At 37.5% G+C, this 18,919-nt stretch overlaps 1 protein-coding gene across 3 annotated transcripts in view; it reads left to right on the forward strand.

Annotated features, from left to right (window-relative positions):
- The window catches only part of PCLO (piccolo presynaptic cytomatrix protein), a 346,941-nt gene that overhangs the window by 270,033 nt on the left and 57,989 nt on the right, over window positions 1-18,919 (forward strand). For all 3 annotated transcript variants that reach the window (XM_068276174.1, XM_068276175.1, XM_068276176.1), the window contains 4 exons: window positions 2,561-2,686; window positions 14,637-14,745; window positions 16,998-17,065; window positions 18,100-18,311. In XM_068276174.1, coding sequence (XP_068132275.1) covers window positions 2,561-2,686; window positions 14,637-14,745; window positions 16,998-17,065; window positions 18,100-18,311 — 515 coding nt within the window. The remainder of the gene's footprint in view (window positions 1-2,560; window positions 2,687-14,636; window positions 14,746-16,997; window positions 17,066-18,099; window positions 18,312-18,919) is intronic.

An 18,919-nucleotide genomic window follows, 5' to 3' on the forward strand; every position in this document is an offset into this window, starting at 1 on the left:
CAGGATAGGTATACTGTAATAGGATGTTCAGCTGGTTTATATAGATGTATGCTCTGTAATGGTTTAAGAATGTTTATCATTTGATATATAACAAAGGAGTATTATTTTTACACAAGTTACAAGAAGGGTTCAAATATATTTTCTAAAGATTGGGTAAATAAGGTGAAATGTTTAATATCAAACAATTATTTGATATTAATTTTATCTCGACCTTCTAATCTGTTTCTTATTATTATAGGGTTTTAGCCTAGTGGTTAACTATTATTTTATTTCATTGTCATTTTTTTGAAGGGGGGGGGGGCAGTCCTAGCTAAGCATAAAAATACAAACCCCCCCCCCCCCCAAAAAAAAACTTTTTTATTGCTTATTATCTAACATAACTCTGACCATTTACTGTCTGAATTATGTCAGTGAAACAACACAATCACGACTTTGCTTTCAGGATGCTACTAAATTCCTGAAAAGTTGAAGGTTGTTGTGATCTTATCCCCAAAGAAGATGGAAATATATTTTTTCCACAAAGAAGATGATAAATAAATAAAAATGATCATATTTGGCAAGCTGTAGATGACACTTTTTCCTTTTTTTCATCAAAACAGATATCTGAGGTTTTGTTTTGTTTTTGTTTTTTTTCTAGTTGATAGATAGATAGAAATATAGATAGACTGTTGTTTTATTTACTGCTTTCCTATTACATCCTATGACAAAGTGTTATTTGAGGAAACATATGAAATCTTTTCACACAAGTTTTACAATACAATCATGACCTTTAGGCAAGGTAATAATGAACATGTACACATTATTTCATTGACATTTCAAGCAGCCCTAAATAAGAAGAAACACCTGGTGATTGTGGAAGTATAAATATTTAAAATATGTTTTTGATGTTCTATCCCCACCTAGAGACAACCCACAGTGGAAGATATTTAGCACCTGTTACATTGTGGCAGCATCATAAATAATTACTTTGTCTAATTAGTATTAAATGCACAACATGACAAAGGCATATTGAACAACATTGCAGCTTACAACTATGCAGATTTACAGTTGGTTTTGTGTCTTTAATTCACAATAATACAATGCAGATACATTACTGAGTATTATTTTAGGGCCACATTACTATTATTTGAGTTGTTATTATTATTATTATTATTATTATTGTTGTTGTTTTGTTATTGTGGTTAGTGTTTTGTGGTAGTAATAGACGCAAGAAGCTTTGAATCAGTATGATACCATTAATTGGTTCACTTTTCAGTTAGCCTATAAATGGTATCTATAAATGGTATCATCCTGATTCAAAACTTCTTGCTTTTACTGTTGGCTAACGTGATACTGTTCTCTTGTTGCTAATACTAGAAGTAGCGGGATTCACAATACCATAATCAGTAGTTCAGTGATGTAGTGCTTGGATTATAGTTCCCACACACAAAAGTTTGTGATGGTTATAGAAAACAAAACCACAGAAATATTACAAACATCATTAACAGGGAAAATGTAAAAATTCTGAAAGAATCATAAATAGTGTTAACCTTGAGAAATCCGCTTGTGATTAAAATGCCCATGAACAGTTTCATATCGCCAAATAAATGCACCAAACCCAGCCAATTATAATTAAATTCTAAAGTAATTCTTTAGTGGTTCATAGTGGATTCTTAAAGGACAACCGATGTGACATGATGAGATAGACATATGTATGTACAGTGATAAGCAAACAAATAACTGTGCTGCTGTGTTCCTTTTTTCTTTCTCTGCTTGAAAGAGTTAAACATCAGGTATGCAAGTGATATTTTCTGGGTCAGGCCTGGGTCGGACTATAGCGTAACCCTCACTGATAAGAAATTACAGCTATAAAACACTTTCCTTCGGAGAGTAGGAATGAGATAATAAGGGTCAATAGTTCATAGCATTGAGCTTTGGCATACTTCAATTAATGTGTCGTTGAGCAGATACAATGGCCTCAATTCACTAAGATCATGCTGGAGATAATAAGGCAAGAGAAAACTTACCTCCACACAGTAAGAGAGTTATCTTATCTCTTCATTCCTTGCGTTACCTCTTCTGTAGTTAATTTACCTACTCTGTAGTTATTTTCACACGCAGTTAATGAACAGCCTGTCTTTAACTCTGGAGTTATTTTAAGGATTAAAGAGTTAACTTAAAGACAGAAGAGTTAACTTTAGGTTTGCCTGAGGTAAAATGTTTCCTAAATACTACATGCCTTATCACCATGGTAACAACTCTAGAAGAGTTATTAAAGACAGGAGATAAGCTTAGTGAATTGAGGCCAATGAAACAGTATAAACTTAAAAACTAGATTTGAATATAAAATAAAAGTATGGGATATCTAAAAAAGTTATTTTTTTGAGAAGAGGGATAGATACAATTGTTTATCTCATCAGTTTATTATCAACTCGGATGTCCTTTAATGATTCAGATGGGAAGCATGTGCTCTGTACTGTAGAATGGCATCCCTGCCGTCACAAAATGTTTGATAACTCTTAAATTATTCTATTTATCAACTGACTAGAAGTGACAGATTCATTTTGTGTTGATTCACTAGGAAATGGTTTTGGAATAAGGGTTGTTGGTGGAAAAGAGATTCCAGGAAGCCAAGGAGAAATTGGTGCATACATTGCCAAGATTCTCCCAGGTGGCAGTGCTGAGCACTCTGGCAGGCTCACTGAAGGTAAGGCGTAAGGACCTACTTACATTATTAGGTTTTATAAAAGTGTGTTATATGTACTGTATATTAGAATTGCATGCTGTACAGATTTTCACATATGTAAAACTAGTGATTAAAAAGAAAAAACTAAAAGTAGTTAGCTAGTTATATTAGTGTTCACCTCTATAATATGACACACCTCAATTATCCTAGATGCAGTCATTTCCAAAATCACATCATTTATTTAAAGGTAATCATCACTGTGTGATCATGAAACTTGATGATATTATATAAGTGCTGAAATCCAGGAAATCACTAGCATGGCATAGCTTGCACTACAAAGATAAAAGAGAACTTCATAATACGAGTCTGAAAGAAAGTAACTGAAAAGCACAAATTTAAAAAATATTTTTAGTAAAAATCAATAAATATCCATTTAGGCACAAATGAATTAAATAAAAAATGCAGTTATAGTAGTTAAAAGCATCTGGATTGGTCCATGCATGCCCAGTAGAAGCCGCTCTGCTTGGCTTTTTTCCTCCGCCCGTGCTTGAGCGCTTTATTCTATTGGCTCGTAACCAGAAGAAACCGATTAGACTGGTGCAAGTTTGACTCTGCTGCTGGAACTGTGGGCTGCAGGAGGATCCAGGAAGCCTTTAGACCAACCAAAAGCTTACCACTACTGAGGTAAGGTAGGTTTTTTTCTCACTTCAGGTGTACTTAAAACTACAGTTTAAGTGTACCTGAAGTGTATGTGACATGGGCCCTGATTTACCAAACTGCAGTAAGATTGCAAATCACTGTCAGCACATTGCAATTTTACCAGTGCTAATTCTAGGGTAGCACCACCTGTTAACCTATTATGTCACGCACATTTGCAGCATATTGTGTAATATTACCAGCGCTGTGTAATATGTTGGCACTTTATAAATACAATAAATAAAATAAATAATTGTGTGCTATGTGACATGCAGTGTAGCAATATCTATGTCTAACTAATGGCATATTTTATCCTATCCTTACACTAACCATCCCTGAATCTTTGCCTAACACTAACACTAACCTTCCCCCACATACGTACTACACTAACCTCCCCCATCTATGCCTAATGCTGGGCATAAACAGCTGCTGGGAGGATTATCAATCGAGCCTGATGGTTCGATTGATAATATCCGACGTGTCCGATACCCCGCCGGATCGATAGTGTGCTCGATATCGGCGGGGAGAACAATAGAAGAAATGAGCGGCTGATTAGCAGCCGCCCGCGGGAACGAGCGAAGATCGATCCGCGCGCATGCGCGGACGAGCGGGGATGCGTCGGCATCGAGCCAGCGGCTCGATCCGGAGCATAATCGCAGCTGTGTATGCCCGGCATAAGACTAACCCCCATACCTAAACTTAACAGTGATACCACTGCTATGCATTACTCCACTGCAGCTCTTGTACTCAGGCATCCCTGGAACTCAAATCTCTGGCCGATTAATTGGTATTTTAACATGGGCACCTTTTGTTGATGCCCAATTTTACAAGCACAAATTTAAAAAATATTTTATCGCAGCCAAATTCACTTCCTCATTATTGCTTCTTTTTTTCTGCTTATAATGGATTGAATTAGACTTTATAGCCATAGGCTAGACAGCACAGCCTGATATGCTTTTCACTGTAAATGTTGTGACTTGCCAGAGTGAAACCATTGTCATCAGTTGCAGATATGTCTTCAATATTTTACAAAAATCTTTACAATTAAATGTTAATTATCCTTTTCAGATATTTTTTTTATTATTGTCTAATGTTGATGACTTAAACGACCAGCGCTGCATAATATGTTGGCGCTTTATAAATACAATAAATAATAATAATAATGACCACTATCACAAAAAATAACATTTTAAATACATGTGTATATATATATTTATAAAATGTAAAATTGTTCCAGAGAAAAACATACTATAAAGAATAATACACTATCAGGTCATTTTGTATCTAGTTACGAAGTGTTTCCATGGGGTCTGAGGCCCCTAAGATTCTAATTAGTGCAAAAAAGTTTGTTAGGGGAAAATAAAGCTATATAACATTGGTAAAATATTCAATACTTTGCATTGAAGTGCACTACTCTGATATCGTATAGAGTAATAGACTGGCCAGTCTCAGTGCAGGGATCCCAATGGTTGAAATCAATGAAGACACAATTGACACTGATTGACAGAACAGTCCATAAGAAGTAATAGGGGAGAACATCAGCTGTAGAGGAGGAATACAATTGCTGGAGTCTATAACCAGCTGTTTCAGTGTTGTTGTAAGTAGTGTGTGTGTGTGTGTGTGTGTGTGTGTGTGTGTGTGTGTGTGTGTTGTCTTGAGTTATTATTTGATCTGCCACCAGATCAACCATTAGATTGATCCCTCTCTGATCAAATCTGATCAGAGAGGGTTCTATTGCCTGCACACACACTGCACACTGATTTCCAATTTCAGTATGAATGATGTAAGCCGGTTATCTAGGTGATGTCTGCTGTGGGAGAGGCAGTAATCTGTAAAATAAGCAGTAAATTAACACTGAGCTAGATTAAAAAAAAAAAAAAAAAAAAAAAAGGTCAGAATTGATGTCACTTTTAGCATCACAGAGAAACAGTAAAGAGGGAATCCAGCAGAAATATTGATTTTTTTTCATATCACATTTCTCTTAAATCTGACAGTGAACAGTAAAAGCACCCGGATAGGCAAGCTAAATAAATAATTTCCTATTGGATAATTATGTTTTAATTTTTCAGTAGTAATATTTCCAAACTATAGCTGAGTTGGATAGCCATGAGGGTTTTGGCAAAGATAGTACATTAACCTCCCTTGCGGTACGATTATTTCCAGATTTCAGGGTCTTTTCCAAACATTTCAGACCCTAAAACCAGAAAAAAAAATCATGCGGCCAAAGCTAGCAGCAGCCCCTGCTCTCACTCACCTCCCTGGAATCCAGTGCTGCAATTTTCCCTCTGTCCTCCGGGTGGCGCTTTAACTCTGTAATGAGATCACTGACCGTGATCCCACCAGAGTGATTCAGAGCCTCCGTGGAGAGGAAATAGAATGGCTGCCTGTGTCTGGACCTCCAGGGAGACGAGTAAAAACGGCCACTGCACTCCATTGCTCTGCATTAAGCTCCCAGCAGGCTGCCCGAGTGTAGCTTGGGGTTACTGCCAGGGAGGTTAATAGATGAGCAATAGTTCTTAGAGGCAAATCTGTTTTTTTAGAGGTGCAATTTCTAAAAACTAATGTTAAAAAACATGCTTATTTAGATAGTCCCCCAGAAATAAAAAAAAAGTTATCATATATCTACAGAGCTGAAGTATTAAAGGGATCCATTATGTTGCCAGGATATACTTAGGTACCATGATGCACACTCCATGTGATTGTAGCAAAAGACAATGGGCACAATGCAAATGTTTCAGTGGAAGCAGGTGTGCTCATTATTTATTGTAATTGTAATACTTGTTCCCCCTGACAAGGCTGTGTTCTCCCTATGCTTATTCCATAATGTATGTACACCATGCACATTACATGCATGCATTATTACTTAGCCTGGTTTATTCCAAAGACACATGTGCCTTGTTGCATGTGTTGGAAACACACTATAGGCAATGAGTTTGGATAACCCAGTCCATTACAACACAGAGATATGATTATGCCCTTATAGTCGTACGGGCTGTGTTATCATGTGCATAAATATGCTGGGTTATAGTGCAAGATGCCTAGTGTGAATGAGGCCTTAGAAATCTATTCAGTCACATTCAGATTATTTCTTGTACCACAAAATCATTGGTTATTTAATGGTGTTTAAAGTGACACTGAAGAAAAAAAAACCTAAAACCTTAAACTAAAAAACAGAGCAGAAATAATGACCCTTTGAAGTTTCCTGCAGTACAACCTTATCTCAAGTTGTCTCTCACTGTTTATTGGCTGTTTAAGTGCTTCAGAAAACAGGACTGTATTTAACCAGGTTAGGTTGAAGAGCTCCTAGAAACTCTTTTGCATAGATAACAACTGAAGTTTATATATGATAGTCTTAATATGAGATTATTTTCTTTGCTACTACTGTTCTATTCCTTAGCTGTACTACACATACAATGCATTATTTCTTAAGTTTATTTTCACTTCAAATTTGCTTTAATGTATAGTTCTTTTGCTGACAGTCCATAGGAAGAAAAAAGGTCTCATGTTGCTTTCTCTCTTCCTATCTCAAAAAACAAAAATAGTTCCTGGAACTCACTGGCCTTAATGCATAGGTGATACCTCACGTAGTGAGGGAGCGAGGATCTGACAAATATATAGGTCAATACAAAAAGGAGGGATCAGGACCTGCTTCAAAACACCATAAGCTTTATTCAAAATGTACAGAAAACTACCTCACACTGTAAAACCCATTTGTCTCCATTAAAAACAGAAATCATAGCACAGCCGGCTGGGCTCACACAAATCATGCTAACACTCATGCCATGCACATCAGAGATCCCAAAGGCACAACCATACACTGAAGATGACTAACTACCGATTCAGTTTCAAGGCCTCAATGGCAAAGTCGCTCTATGGGTATTGGCCACATGAAGCTGATTGCATAGATTTGTATGTGAGATGTGATATCACAGAAAGCAAACTATGTTCAACAGTTCCAATGCAGGCTCCTGTTATTTCTTCCATGGATGTCTAAATCCATAAACAGTTGCAGAGAAGGCTGTCTGCTTTACAGATGTATATATATAACAGTCACATGTAGCTGCCTCAGTGAGGCTCTCACCACTAAGTCGACTGGCACATGTAGTTATAGATCCTGCAGCTGTATACTGGTGCAGCGCTGTGTTCCAAAGTCTCCCATGGTCTCTCACCACATAGTCATAGACAGTGATTCAGGTATTGGCAGCAGAGGTATCTCCAGCGTTATTCCAGGCAGGAGCGAGCATGTAAAAATGTGTCCCAGTGATGCATCACATCATCCACACTACCCCTCTCAGATCGCTACTCCAGTCGGTCAGCTGGCACCAGGCTCCATCCATGGGCTCAACAGGGCGTGGGGACTGTAGCTGTCAGAGGGTGGACACCATCACCATGCGTATAGGCTGCTTCCGGCCTTAATCATGTGATCAGATCTGTTTTTAATGGAGACAAATGGGTTTTATAGTATGAGGTCGTTTTCTATACATTTTGAATGAAGTTATGGTGTTTTGAAGAAAGTTCTGATCCCTTCTCTACCTATCTCCATATTTCAGAAGCCAAATGTAAAACCATAAGCACCCCACTCTTCAATAACATCTGTGTATTAACTTTTAGCACTATATTTTGTGTTGTAAATTGATTTCAATTTTGGTTCATTACTGACAGCATGTTGAAAAAACGATAGAAATTGCTTTAGTGAGTAATATGTGTGAAGACACAAATAGAGTGTGACTCATTACCTCCTGACATTTCAGCACTTTAAGTTGCTTGATAGAATTCATAGTACAAAAATGAATGGTGGAGCTTGAATTGCATGTCATGCGTTACTAAACTAATTTAATCATATCCTAGTCAGATTTCTTAGGAGCATACACAGTTTCAGTTTCAATGTTTGACTCTTAATGAAAAAAATGTATTTTAGAAAATGAACAAATCAGTCATACAAAGATTAAATCACGCAGTTTGGTATTTAGGCCAGTTTTACACCTGGCATTTGCAGTGTAATGCCCTGCCCCTGACGCATCGCAACGCACAAAATGTCAATCATATGACCCTGTAGCAGAGTGCGCCAACAGGATCATATGCGTAACACTGTCTACCACTCCTGAATTCGCCACTGAGTGGGTAGCATGAAAGGGATTTGGTTATTTAAAAAAAACAAAAAACATGCTTTTATTCCAACAATAGCCAATTGAGTGGCCAGGTTGGTTGACAAGAAAGACTGCAGCAACGTGTGCTCCCCTTTCCTGAACCATACCAGTCACATGCCTTCTAAAATTGGTTGGGGGTGGTGGCTTGCAAAGAGAGTAGGTGCATGGGCACCTGACATCTACCTCTAGAGTCAACAGGTTCCCGAGCATTTACCCAACATCTGCCACTGTGTGCCAGCTTCTGCAAGCATCATTGCTTACTGTCGCACTGCACTGGCAGCCAGATCCACTGTGACCGCCACAGCTGGTCTCCTCTCTGTCTTCTAACACTGAAGCCCTGGCAAAAGCATTTTTTAAGCTCCCGCTGGGGTTCCCCATTTGTCCACTAAGTGAACCAATGAGAATAATGTTGAATCTAAATGCTAGAATATTATTATATTACTGAAGTGGAACTTCTCCACTGTATTATGCATTTCATTATCTCAAACCTATTCCTGAATAGCAATAGGAACATAGTAGTTATGAGAAGGACAATACGACTGAATTTCATGCTATTGCCGATTTGAGAATTTTCCTGAAATTGACAGCGAAATGTATTCCTTTTACAAATGTCATGTGTCCTGGGATTAAACATATTCCTATTGTTCTAAGTTATAAAGCTATGAAACCTTTTTATTACAGTCATATATTCCATAAATCAGTGAGAAGAAATATAGGCTAAGGCATCAAAAAGTAGAGGAGACAAGATGGAGACCCAATAGTGTGGTATGCTAAAAACAACACATTATAGCATAAGAGGTTAGGTACTCACAAAACCTTGTTTCCACCAAGACAGGCACTGTATGGGCACTTGGGCAGGTGGAGAGTTTGACCCCATCTACACCCAGATTCATAGGATGTCTTCTAGATGGCAGTGATTCTCCAGAAAAAAAAAGTAAATTAATATGTAAAACAATAACAGTGTGCTCACCCTCAAGGGATTGTATTGCCATCAACACAAACTATACAGGATGTGTCTGGTATTAACAATAAATAAATAAATAAATGATCTAATAAAAGAATGGTAAAATATTACTCATCTCCCAAGGTCAGCCACATACCAATTTATGTAGAAGGAAAAAAGGTTTTATTACAGCACATTTTGTGATGGAGTTATACTAAAATTGCCTTTGCTTCTACCTACTATGGTATTCAGTTGTGTAAGAAGGGGGTAAGTGATATTGTACCACTCATCAAGTTAATTTAAGTCGTTTTCTTGTTTTTGTGTTTTTTTTGTTTTGTTTTTGTTTTTTAACTAATGGAAACCCACTGTTTGTGTTACTATTACATACAGTACTCTGCTTCACACGTTGATGCTTTTTTCATAAATGCTACATTCATTTTAAAAGATTTTTGAGTATTTCCAGAACAACTAAATATAAGTGTCAGATAATCACTTTGTCAGCTTCACAAAGGTAAATGAAGCAAGCTGTGTGATTTCATCCCCAGCTAGCATTTATAGTGTTTTTATGTATTGCTGAGAAACTGGGGCTATGACACTCAATGCAGTTAGAACTTGGGACAGCTGGTTTGAGTAATTTACTATTAACAGAAAAGATGTGTTTGTTTTTTTTCCCTTTAAATTATGATAATTGTTCATGCCAGTCTCCAAGCTTATATCTTGGTAACATTTTTGAACCAATAGTCGACTTGCTTTCTGTCGATACTTGGTACTTCATTATTGTTTAGTTAACTGTTTTCAGAATAGAAATGTATTTCTAAACAATGATGAACTGCCTCACCACTCATCGAATTTATAAGGAGAATAGGAAATTATTCCAGACACATGAGCTTGAAATCTGCATACTTCTTTATAATATTGTATTCCTGTGTCCTTTTGTGTTCAAGTGTTTGTTCTAGTGTTTAAAAATTTTATATTGCTATGGATTACATGATTCCTAATTTATGTAGGGTATACCATAGCTGTATTCTTTTGACATTATTTTGCAGCAGGTGGTGCAGGTTATTTCAACGATATCAATATATTATTTTTTGGATTTTGTTATGCCACAGCACAGGAAAACGGCCAAACATGTACGAAGATCCATTTTAGTTTTTGTAAGTGATGATTGAATTCTTTTGCAGTGGACATTCCTTTTGTGCTAGTTTGAAATATCTCAGCTTGCTGTGTGAAAACTGAGAATGTGAGATCACTTCTTAAAGCAGCACATGAATGCAGTTTGAGATAATATTTGTTTCTTAAATTGTATTTGCTTCACAAATATATAGATTTAACCACTTTTTTATTTTGGAATTATATTTGTTCAATATATTCATATATTTGCATTGCATTATTCTGTTGAGCTGACTTTGCCCTTTAATGTAATAAATATTGATCTTACATGCAGAAAAAGCTACTTTAAGAAATCACATTCCTTCAGATATATTGGAGACACACTATATCATAGTGCACTATGGGTTTTGTGAATTGTACAACTTTACCTCTAAGGTCAGGAGTCTGTTCTTTAATATAATTGCATCACCAAGGAAATCTTATACCACTATTAATTGTTCATTGAGGTTCACCAGGCAACAATTTTGCACTGCTGCAAGTGACACAAGACAATTTACGATTTCTTCATATACATGTTTAAAAATGATACCTGATCAATAAAATGAATGTATTTCATTTGAAATGTGTTTATATAAAAAGATAGAGAAGACTGAAGATGTTGTCACTTGCAAACAACAACTCAACAAAAGGTTTTATCCCCATTCTTTGTTTGAATTACCTAATACACACAATACGACTTCCCGACAGATCTAAGGGTTGAAATAATCATTTCCAACTTGTCTGATTTGCTCCCAATCGGTAATAGGATTAATTTTCAATGTACGGAACACAGGCGCCAGTTCAGGGTAAAGTAGTTAAAAAAACATTTAAAAAAGGGAGGTAGTGGGGGCCTTACCTCCTCAAGTAGACACAACAGTGTGTAATTATGGAGGCGCTTTGGCTTATTTTAACCTAGAGAAGCTCCATTGTTGCCTGGGGAAGCGGGACGAGGCCCACAAAACACGCTACATATATCTGTGGAGTATTTTGAATAAAATATTTTTTTCAGTGAATACACATTTTTGTGTCTATGTCCACCAATACCTCCCTATTTAAAACAGTTTTTTAACTATTTTACCCTGAACTGGTGCCTCTGTTCTGTACATTGTTCACAAGTCCACCCCTGGTGGAGGGGTACTACCCCTTTTGTTTCTATGGAGAGGGATAATCTTAACCCGAGTAGGATCGGGTCTAATCTCCCCACTTGCCTTCTTGGTGGTTGCCAGTGGTAACTCAATTTTGTGAGTGTAATCACATATACCTACATTGTCTATACTTGACTGAATTGACATATTACACTATTTTGGGCTCTCAATTTTTCTCTTTTTCAAGGATCGATTTTCTAATCATTACTGCACAAAATCAATTCTGATATTGATTGGGAGCTGATCGGACATGTAAAAAATATCGGAAATTATAAATTTGACCCATCGATCGGATAGGACGTTGCATCGTGTATACCGTCTTTGCCCTGCTAACAGTACTTTAAAATCAGATTATCACTTGCTGATCACATTGCTTGTCAGGAAGACCTGCTACCTCTCCCTGATCCTCCTTCTACCCCTAAATACAAACAGTAGCATCTATTTGGCTAATGATGTTCATAAACATTTTAGAAAGACCATTTTTTAAGCACCGTAATGAGTAAGATGTTCAGCTCAAATGCATTCTGCACAGGTGCAGATGTACTGTGCCTGCGCAGAACACTCTAGACCACGCAAGCACGATCACGTGCGGCGCAGCCACACATTTGCGCAGGCTCAGAAGATACCGACCTCACCAGGTCAACTTGTCGGTAATTAAAGAGGTGATTTGGCAACCCTGGTCATAAAGATCAGCAGAAGTGAGAGAAAATTGGTATTGCTTAACCTCCCTCATGGTATTATTCTTTCCTGATTTTAGGGTCTCAAGGAGGTATAATTTTTCATGTGCTTTTAGACCCTAAAAGCAGGAAAAAAATCATACTGCACTGCAGAGAGATTTCTTACAGCTCTGAACATTACACACCTCCCCGTGATCCTTTCCTCTGGCTGGAGTTCTACTCCTATGGTGAGATCACTGTCTCTCATCATGTGATAAACGATGATCTCACCAAAGGGACCGAGAGCCTTTGAGGACAGAAAGAAGACATGCTGCAGTCCAGATCCCAGGGGTAAGTTACAACCGCCACAGCGCTGCGTTCCTGTACAATCACAGTCACCCTAAGCCAGGTTCGGGATTACCACTCTTAGCATCTTTTTTCACCCTGAGCAGTCATGATAAAGTAAAAGCAAGATAATACCTTCTCAAGTATCAGTATAAAAACTTTTCATATCTAAACAATCATATTACATAGGTGTGGTAAATATAGAATACTACCCCTAATAGTCTCAAAAGGACAGCACAAGGAGTGACAGAGAAAATCTATATTATGAACCAAATCATGCTTACATGTTGAAAATGCCACTGGTAATCAAATCCCACAAACATCACAGTTACCAAATGATTTGTTGGCTTAAATTATCATAAATCCTAGGGAAATAATAGAATGCCCAAGCAGCTTGAGGTGACCCAGAACCACTGGGAAAGTATAGGAGACCATAACAGACCAACAACAACCTACTAAAAAGCAGCTTTCAGTATAATTTGCCATCTTAAAGCTGAATTATTGCACATACCTTCTGTTTTAAGTGAGCAGCTGTGTTTCCCACAGTGCATCACTACTGAATATGCAAATGATCTTTTTATGACCCTGAAGGCAGGCTTACATGCAGAGCCGCTGGTGTATAGAGAGCCTATAGCTTATAAAATTTACAGAACAAGATCGACCCAACATGCAGGGTGATGTGGCCGAGGTGCCTGGTGAAAACTCTGTGTAGATAGTGCCCTGGCTGGGATTTGAAACAGGGACCCAGCGCTACAAGCCGAGAGTACTAACCACTACACCACTGTTCCACCCATGAGGTATTTGCTCCTGTATAAGGAGAGAATGACCAACTCCTATTAAAATTATTATATCATGCTATCTACTCATACCTCTGTAAAAAACCTAAACAAAGAATGCAATATATTATTGATCAGGTTCTTTCAAATTGTATATTAATAAAGTTTCAAAAATACAGTTATCTTTTAAGCTCTTAAAACCATAGCTATGACTTCAAATATCTAAATTGTACTTCTTAGCATTAGAATTACTTTGTAACCTTACTATCGATTTATATAATGAATTATGACTTGCAGAAACACACATTACTTTTTGAGAAAACAATTAACTAGCATTTTTTACATTCAAGTTGCAATTTAAACACAGTTTTTACGCTCGCGACTTTAGAACTTGTGGAATTTTGTATATCATGATAGTAAAAGCATGCCAAATCTTGCACTTTGTACAGTGTGGGCATCAAGACACCCAAAAGAAACTACTTCTACCGACAGATTGATTCAGTCAGCATTTTGCTAAGTACAACATTCTACATCAACCAACTTAAAATCTTCTTTTTCTCCTTATTTTCCTCCTAGGAGATAATTTTTCATCTTCTCTTTAAAATAACTTTGCAGCACTTTAAAATTAAAATGTACCAACAAATAAGGGGAGTATTTTCTTGCTTGCTGGTGACTTAAAAGGCATTTTATTGATTAGGTGTGAAAATAAAACCTAGGAGAAAACTTAGGAGAAAAAGTTAATTGCATATGGGCCATTTTTTCTCTTCATGCTTAGTTTTTGAATAAGCCAAAAAATATTTAAAAAAAAGTATGAGTTACAACTGAGTGATAAAACTGTCTGTTGTCTGTGACAGAAATCTTTCTGCATGCTTCAAAATGTATGTAGTTTCAGCATAGAATTAGAAAGTACCAATTCTATATTGAGTACTAAGTGTTACTTTGAGAATTGAATGTAGTTTTTTAACAAAAAATATTTCACTGTATATTCAGTATTATTATTATTCAGCTGTATTGAAGACCTCAAACTCGACATGGATGAAATACAATAGACACTAAACGATATTTATGGGAGTCAGTTTTAAATAAATAATATGTGACCATTTGTTTTTTCCAGGAATGCAAGTTTTAGAATGGAATGGTTTCCCATTAACTGCAAAGACCTATGAAGAAGTTCAAAGTATCATTAGTCAGTCAAGTGGAGAAGCAGAAATATGTATAAGACTGTGAGTTTATCTTCAGCTTCTTGTTTTCCAACACGTGTGGTAATCACATAGTCAAATCTCTTTGAGAAATAATAATGTTTGTTTTCCAGAAAAAAAAATGAATTACAGTATGTGCACAATAAATTTGGTTCATTTTCAAAGAACTGTATTCCCCGAGACACTTATTTCCTGAGCCTACTAAATTATTTTAATTGGGAATATAGATAAATAGGGACTATTTCATTGATGTGGAAGACAAGAGTTTAAAGAGAATCTGAGGTGGGTTTTAAGAATGCTATTAGGACACAGAGGCTGGTTGTGCATACTGTCACCCACCTCTGTTACTATACCATGTCCCCCAGGCCTCCCTGGCGCTCTGCTGCCCCCCCCAAAAAACAGCCGTGCTAGCAACATGCAGCATGTCACTAGCAGGCTGTTTACATCCAGGCTGTCATTTATCGCCGCTCCCCCGCCTCCTCTATATCGCCGCTCCCCGCCTGCGTCCTTTCCCTCCAATCAGCTTACAGAGGCGGGGAGGGAAGGGACACTGGCGGGGAGCGGGCTATAGAGGAGGCAGGGGAGTGTCAGGGAGTGACAGCCTAGATGTAAACAGCCTGCTAGCGACACTTTGCATGTTGCTAGTACGGCAGTTTTTTTGGGGGGGGACAGCAGAGCGCAGGGGGGGGGGGCTGGGGGGGCACGGTATAGTAACAAAGGCTGGTGATAGTATGCACAACCAGCCTCTGTGTCCTAATAGCATTCTTAAAACCCACCTCGGGTTCTCTTTAAATCCTGTCTTGAACCAGTACCTGACCAATAAAGAGTGATTGAGCAAGAGTCCCTAATGCTCCAGATTCCCACCAGGGTACAAGTGGCTTCTACTCTCCTCTGCAACCTATGCACTTAGAGTCCTACAGGCCAAACTTAGTTTCTAAATGTTAATATTTAATTAATTAGCATTACTTACATAATTCTGAATCTGATGCCACCATTCCAGAGATATTACATTTAGAAAAGTCAGTCATGTGACACTGGCTCATTTAGAAAACAGGCAGCTACTAGAAAAGTCTTTACACCATTTGATTAGGCAGCTTATCGTTTTGATGAAAATCTGTATTATTAAGATATTAGCATAGTGGATTAATGTGGATTAATGTGTATTAAACACGCTGCAGAATGTGAATAACTAGAAAATCAACAGCTGGTATTTAGCAAGTTGTATACAGAAAGAAACAGCACTGAGACATACTGTAAACATATAGACAGCATAGTTGCTTATCCAGACCCTAGCTATCCAGTTTTGCTTCTCTGTAACATGTATAACTGGAATGTATGGTAGGTCCATGTTAATTGTTCTATCTGGCTAAATGGGATACAGATAGCTACAATGGCTCTATTACTTCCTGCAACATTATTGGGGCTTTCTCTCAATCTATTTTAGTCCAAGAGTCACAGCAGCCTCATTTATACAGCAGCCATTTAGGAAGCTTTTACATTGGCTTTATTCCATTTTTTATGTTTTTAACTCTAATGTTGGGCCTTCAGAGGAAAACAAAGCATTTTATGGGCCTTATTCACAGCTGACTTACTGCTTAGCTTTTCATTAGGCTTTCCTGTTCAGCACGCATACTGCACACATTCTGCTTTTTTATAGCTCATCTAACTCTATGGGTGGGCCTGTGAGGCAAACAAAGTATCTGAATGGCTTTTCCATGAACAGATATGTGGCTGGCCAGGGTGCCTTGGCCAATCAGTGTCTTAGTTAGTAATAAGAACAAAATTAGAACCTTGGATACATTATAGAGAAAACTAAAGAGATGATGGCTATGCAATATCTTAGCTGAGAATGTAGCAAGGGACAGCTGCCCCATGCCTCCTCCCTGCTCCTTTGAGCAGTACATGCTCAGCTATAATTGAACAGTTTGTCCATACAGTGCTCATTCGTACTGTAAGTTATGGCTGTGTGCCCAAGACTTAAGAGGCTTTTTTTCCTCTGAAGACCTATTCTAATTGTTAGAAATGTTATGAATGATTAAAGATATGGCAGCCATCCATCTAAATGGGTATGGGTCACTGCTTCATCTTCTGATTTCATTGGTGTCAGCATCCAGAACCACTTCAGTGCCAAATTTTGGAGCCTGTTCAGCAGAGAACAGAGGACTGTCTATGAAACACTATTTAGGAGGACTTGTTTTGATCAATAAATAAACGATAAACTAGATAAACTGTATTATTTACTTAGTTCTCAGAGTTTATTTATCTTTTAATCCTAGGGATATCAACATGCTGTCAAACTGTGAGACGCCCCAGAACTTAGAGCTGCATGAACCAGGGAGGGCTGGTAAGTCACATGGAAATGGCCACTGTGCATAATGCGTTCATTAAGAAACAGAAGTAATATATCCATTTTAGAATAAACCTTTTTAATTTTTATATGTGCTGAATTATTGCTTTGTTTTGTTTGCTGTCCGTTGCATCATGAAGGACCTTTAAACATTTTGCTACCATCAGGGAAAGCAGCTCTCTGTATCGGAGCATTGTTTTGCTTTTGGGAGAGTTACATTTTCACAGGTTATAGTTCTTTTGTAGTTTGTCTGACATAGCTAATCTTTAGCTAATGCTTAGGAAACATAGGGCTTTATTCTAGTGTTTAAGGTTTAATCCCACGAAATACAAAATAAATAAATAAATAAAAACAGCAAATTAAAACAACAAAACCCTTTTTATTTCCTTTGATGCTTTTAAAAAAATATTTTAAAAAGGGAGTCAACTTATTTTTTTTATAAAGCTATTTTTTCAGTCTCTCTTATGGACTGAAAATCCAAAGCAGAATTTGTTGCATCATACTTCATTTATAGCAGTGCAGAAAGACCCCCTGAATATCCTCAAAAATAATCCCATCTAGAAAACTAGACTACCCTTGGGTAAATTAGGGATTTAACCCTGGGGTCTTTTTCTATTTTGATAGTAAGAATGGGGAAAACTTTACTGATATTCGACTAGCGACTATATCAGGTGCTCATTCTAGAACACGCTTCCAGTGGAGACTTTTCATACTGTGTGCTTGTTCCAGGTCAGTGTCTGACTGTCCTGTCCTGGGACATACATCTTAAAAAATGGCTTCTCCCATGTGTCGGTTCTGGTTGCTTTTTTATTATTACATTGTCTATAGAAAGATCTCTGTTCATTCCCCATTAGTAGGTCATCAAATTCTCCCTTTCATGTAGTTATATAGTGCACCAATCAAAGGGAGATGTTAACAGAAGGTTCTGCCACTAGATATGCCATGATCTGGATAGATGAAAATCTTGATAAAAAAGGCATATTTATGAATTTCTGTTCTATGTTGTTCTTATAATGTGTGTCTTCTTACAGTTGATAAAACGAAATCACCTGGGGTGGACCCAAAGCAGCTAGCAGCTGAACTCCAGAAGGTTTCTCAGCAGCAAACGCCTTCTGTTGTATCTTCTGCAATGGAGAAAGGATCATATATACATTCTGGAACAACATCAACAGGCTCCAGTGCAGTCCCTAGCCCTGGCCAGCCGGGCTCCCCCTCTGTAAGCAAAAAAAGGCACAGCAGTAAGGTAATAACACTGAACAAGTTCTAGACATGAACGTTCTGTAATTCTTGATCATAGCAACATCTCTAACTTCGTGTGGGTATGGGTATGTGTCTGGAAAGGTACTTCGATTTTTCAAGCCATACATGACTAAAGCCTATTTATTTTTACACATGTTTTACTAGCCTGCGTAGGTAATGCATAGATAATTGTATCTGTCCATAAGGGCCTTTAACTAGCTGATTTAAAACATTTAATTTTTAAAATATATGACCAGGACTCAAGCCACGTCCTGGCTCATAGACCTCCACAGTCATAGACTGTAATCTTCGCAGGCAATTCAGTATTTTCCACCACTAGTTGCAGTCTAAACAACTCATGATGCAAGCCTACCAGCAGCCTTTACCACAGGGCTTGTTCTGCAAGTGACACTCCACTTAAAGAGGAACTGTAGTGCATTAATTAATAAAATTGCATCGTTCTTATACAATATTCATTTATAACTTATTTAGTCAGTGTTTGCACATTGTAAAATCTTTCCTCACCCTGATTTACATTCTGAAATGTATCACAGGTGATGGCCTCTTTAGGCCTGTCAGTCCAAGCCAATGAAAATAATGCATGGCTTCCCA

This window comes from Hyperolius riggenbachi, chromosome 3 (genome assembly GCF_040937935.1).
Source record: "Hyperolius riggenbachi isolate aHypRig1 chromosome 3, aHypRig1.pri, whole genome shotgun sequence".
NCBI classification, from domain to species: domain Eukaryota; kingdom Metazoa; phylum Chordata; class Amphibia; order Anura; family Hyperoliidae; genus Hyperolius; species Hyperolius riggenbachi.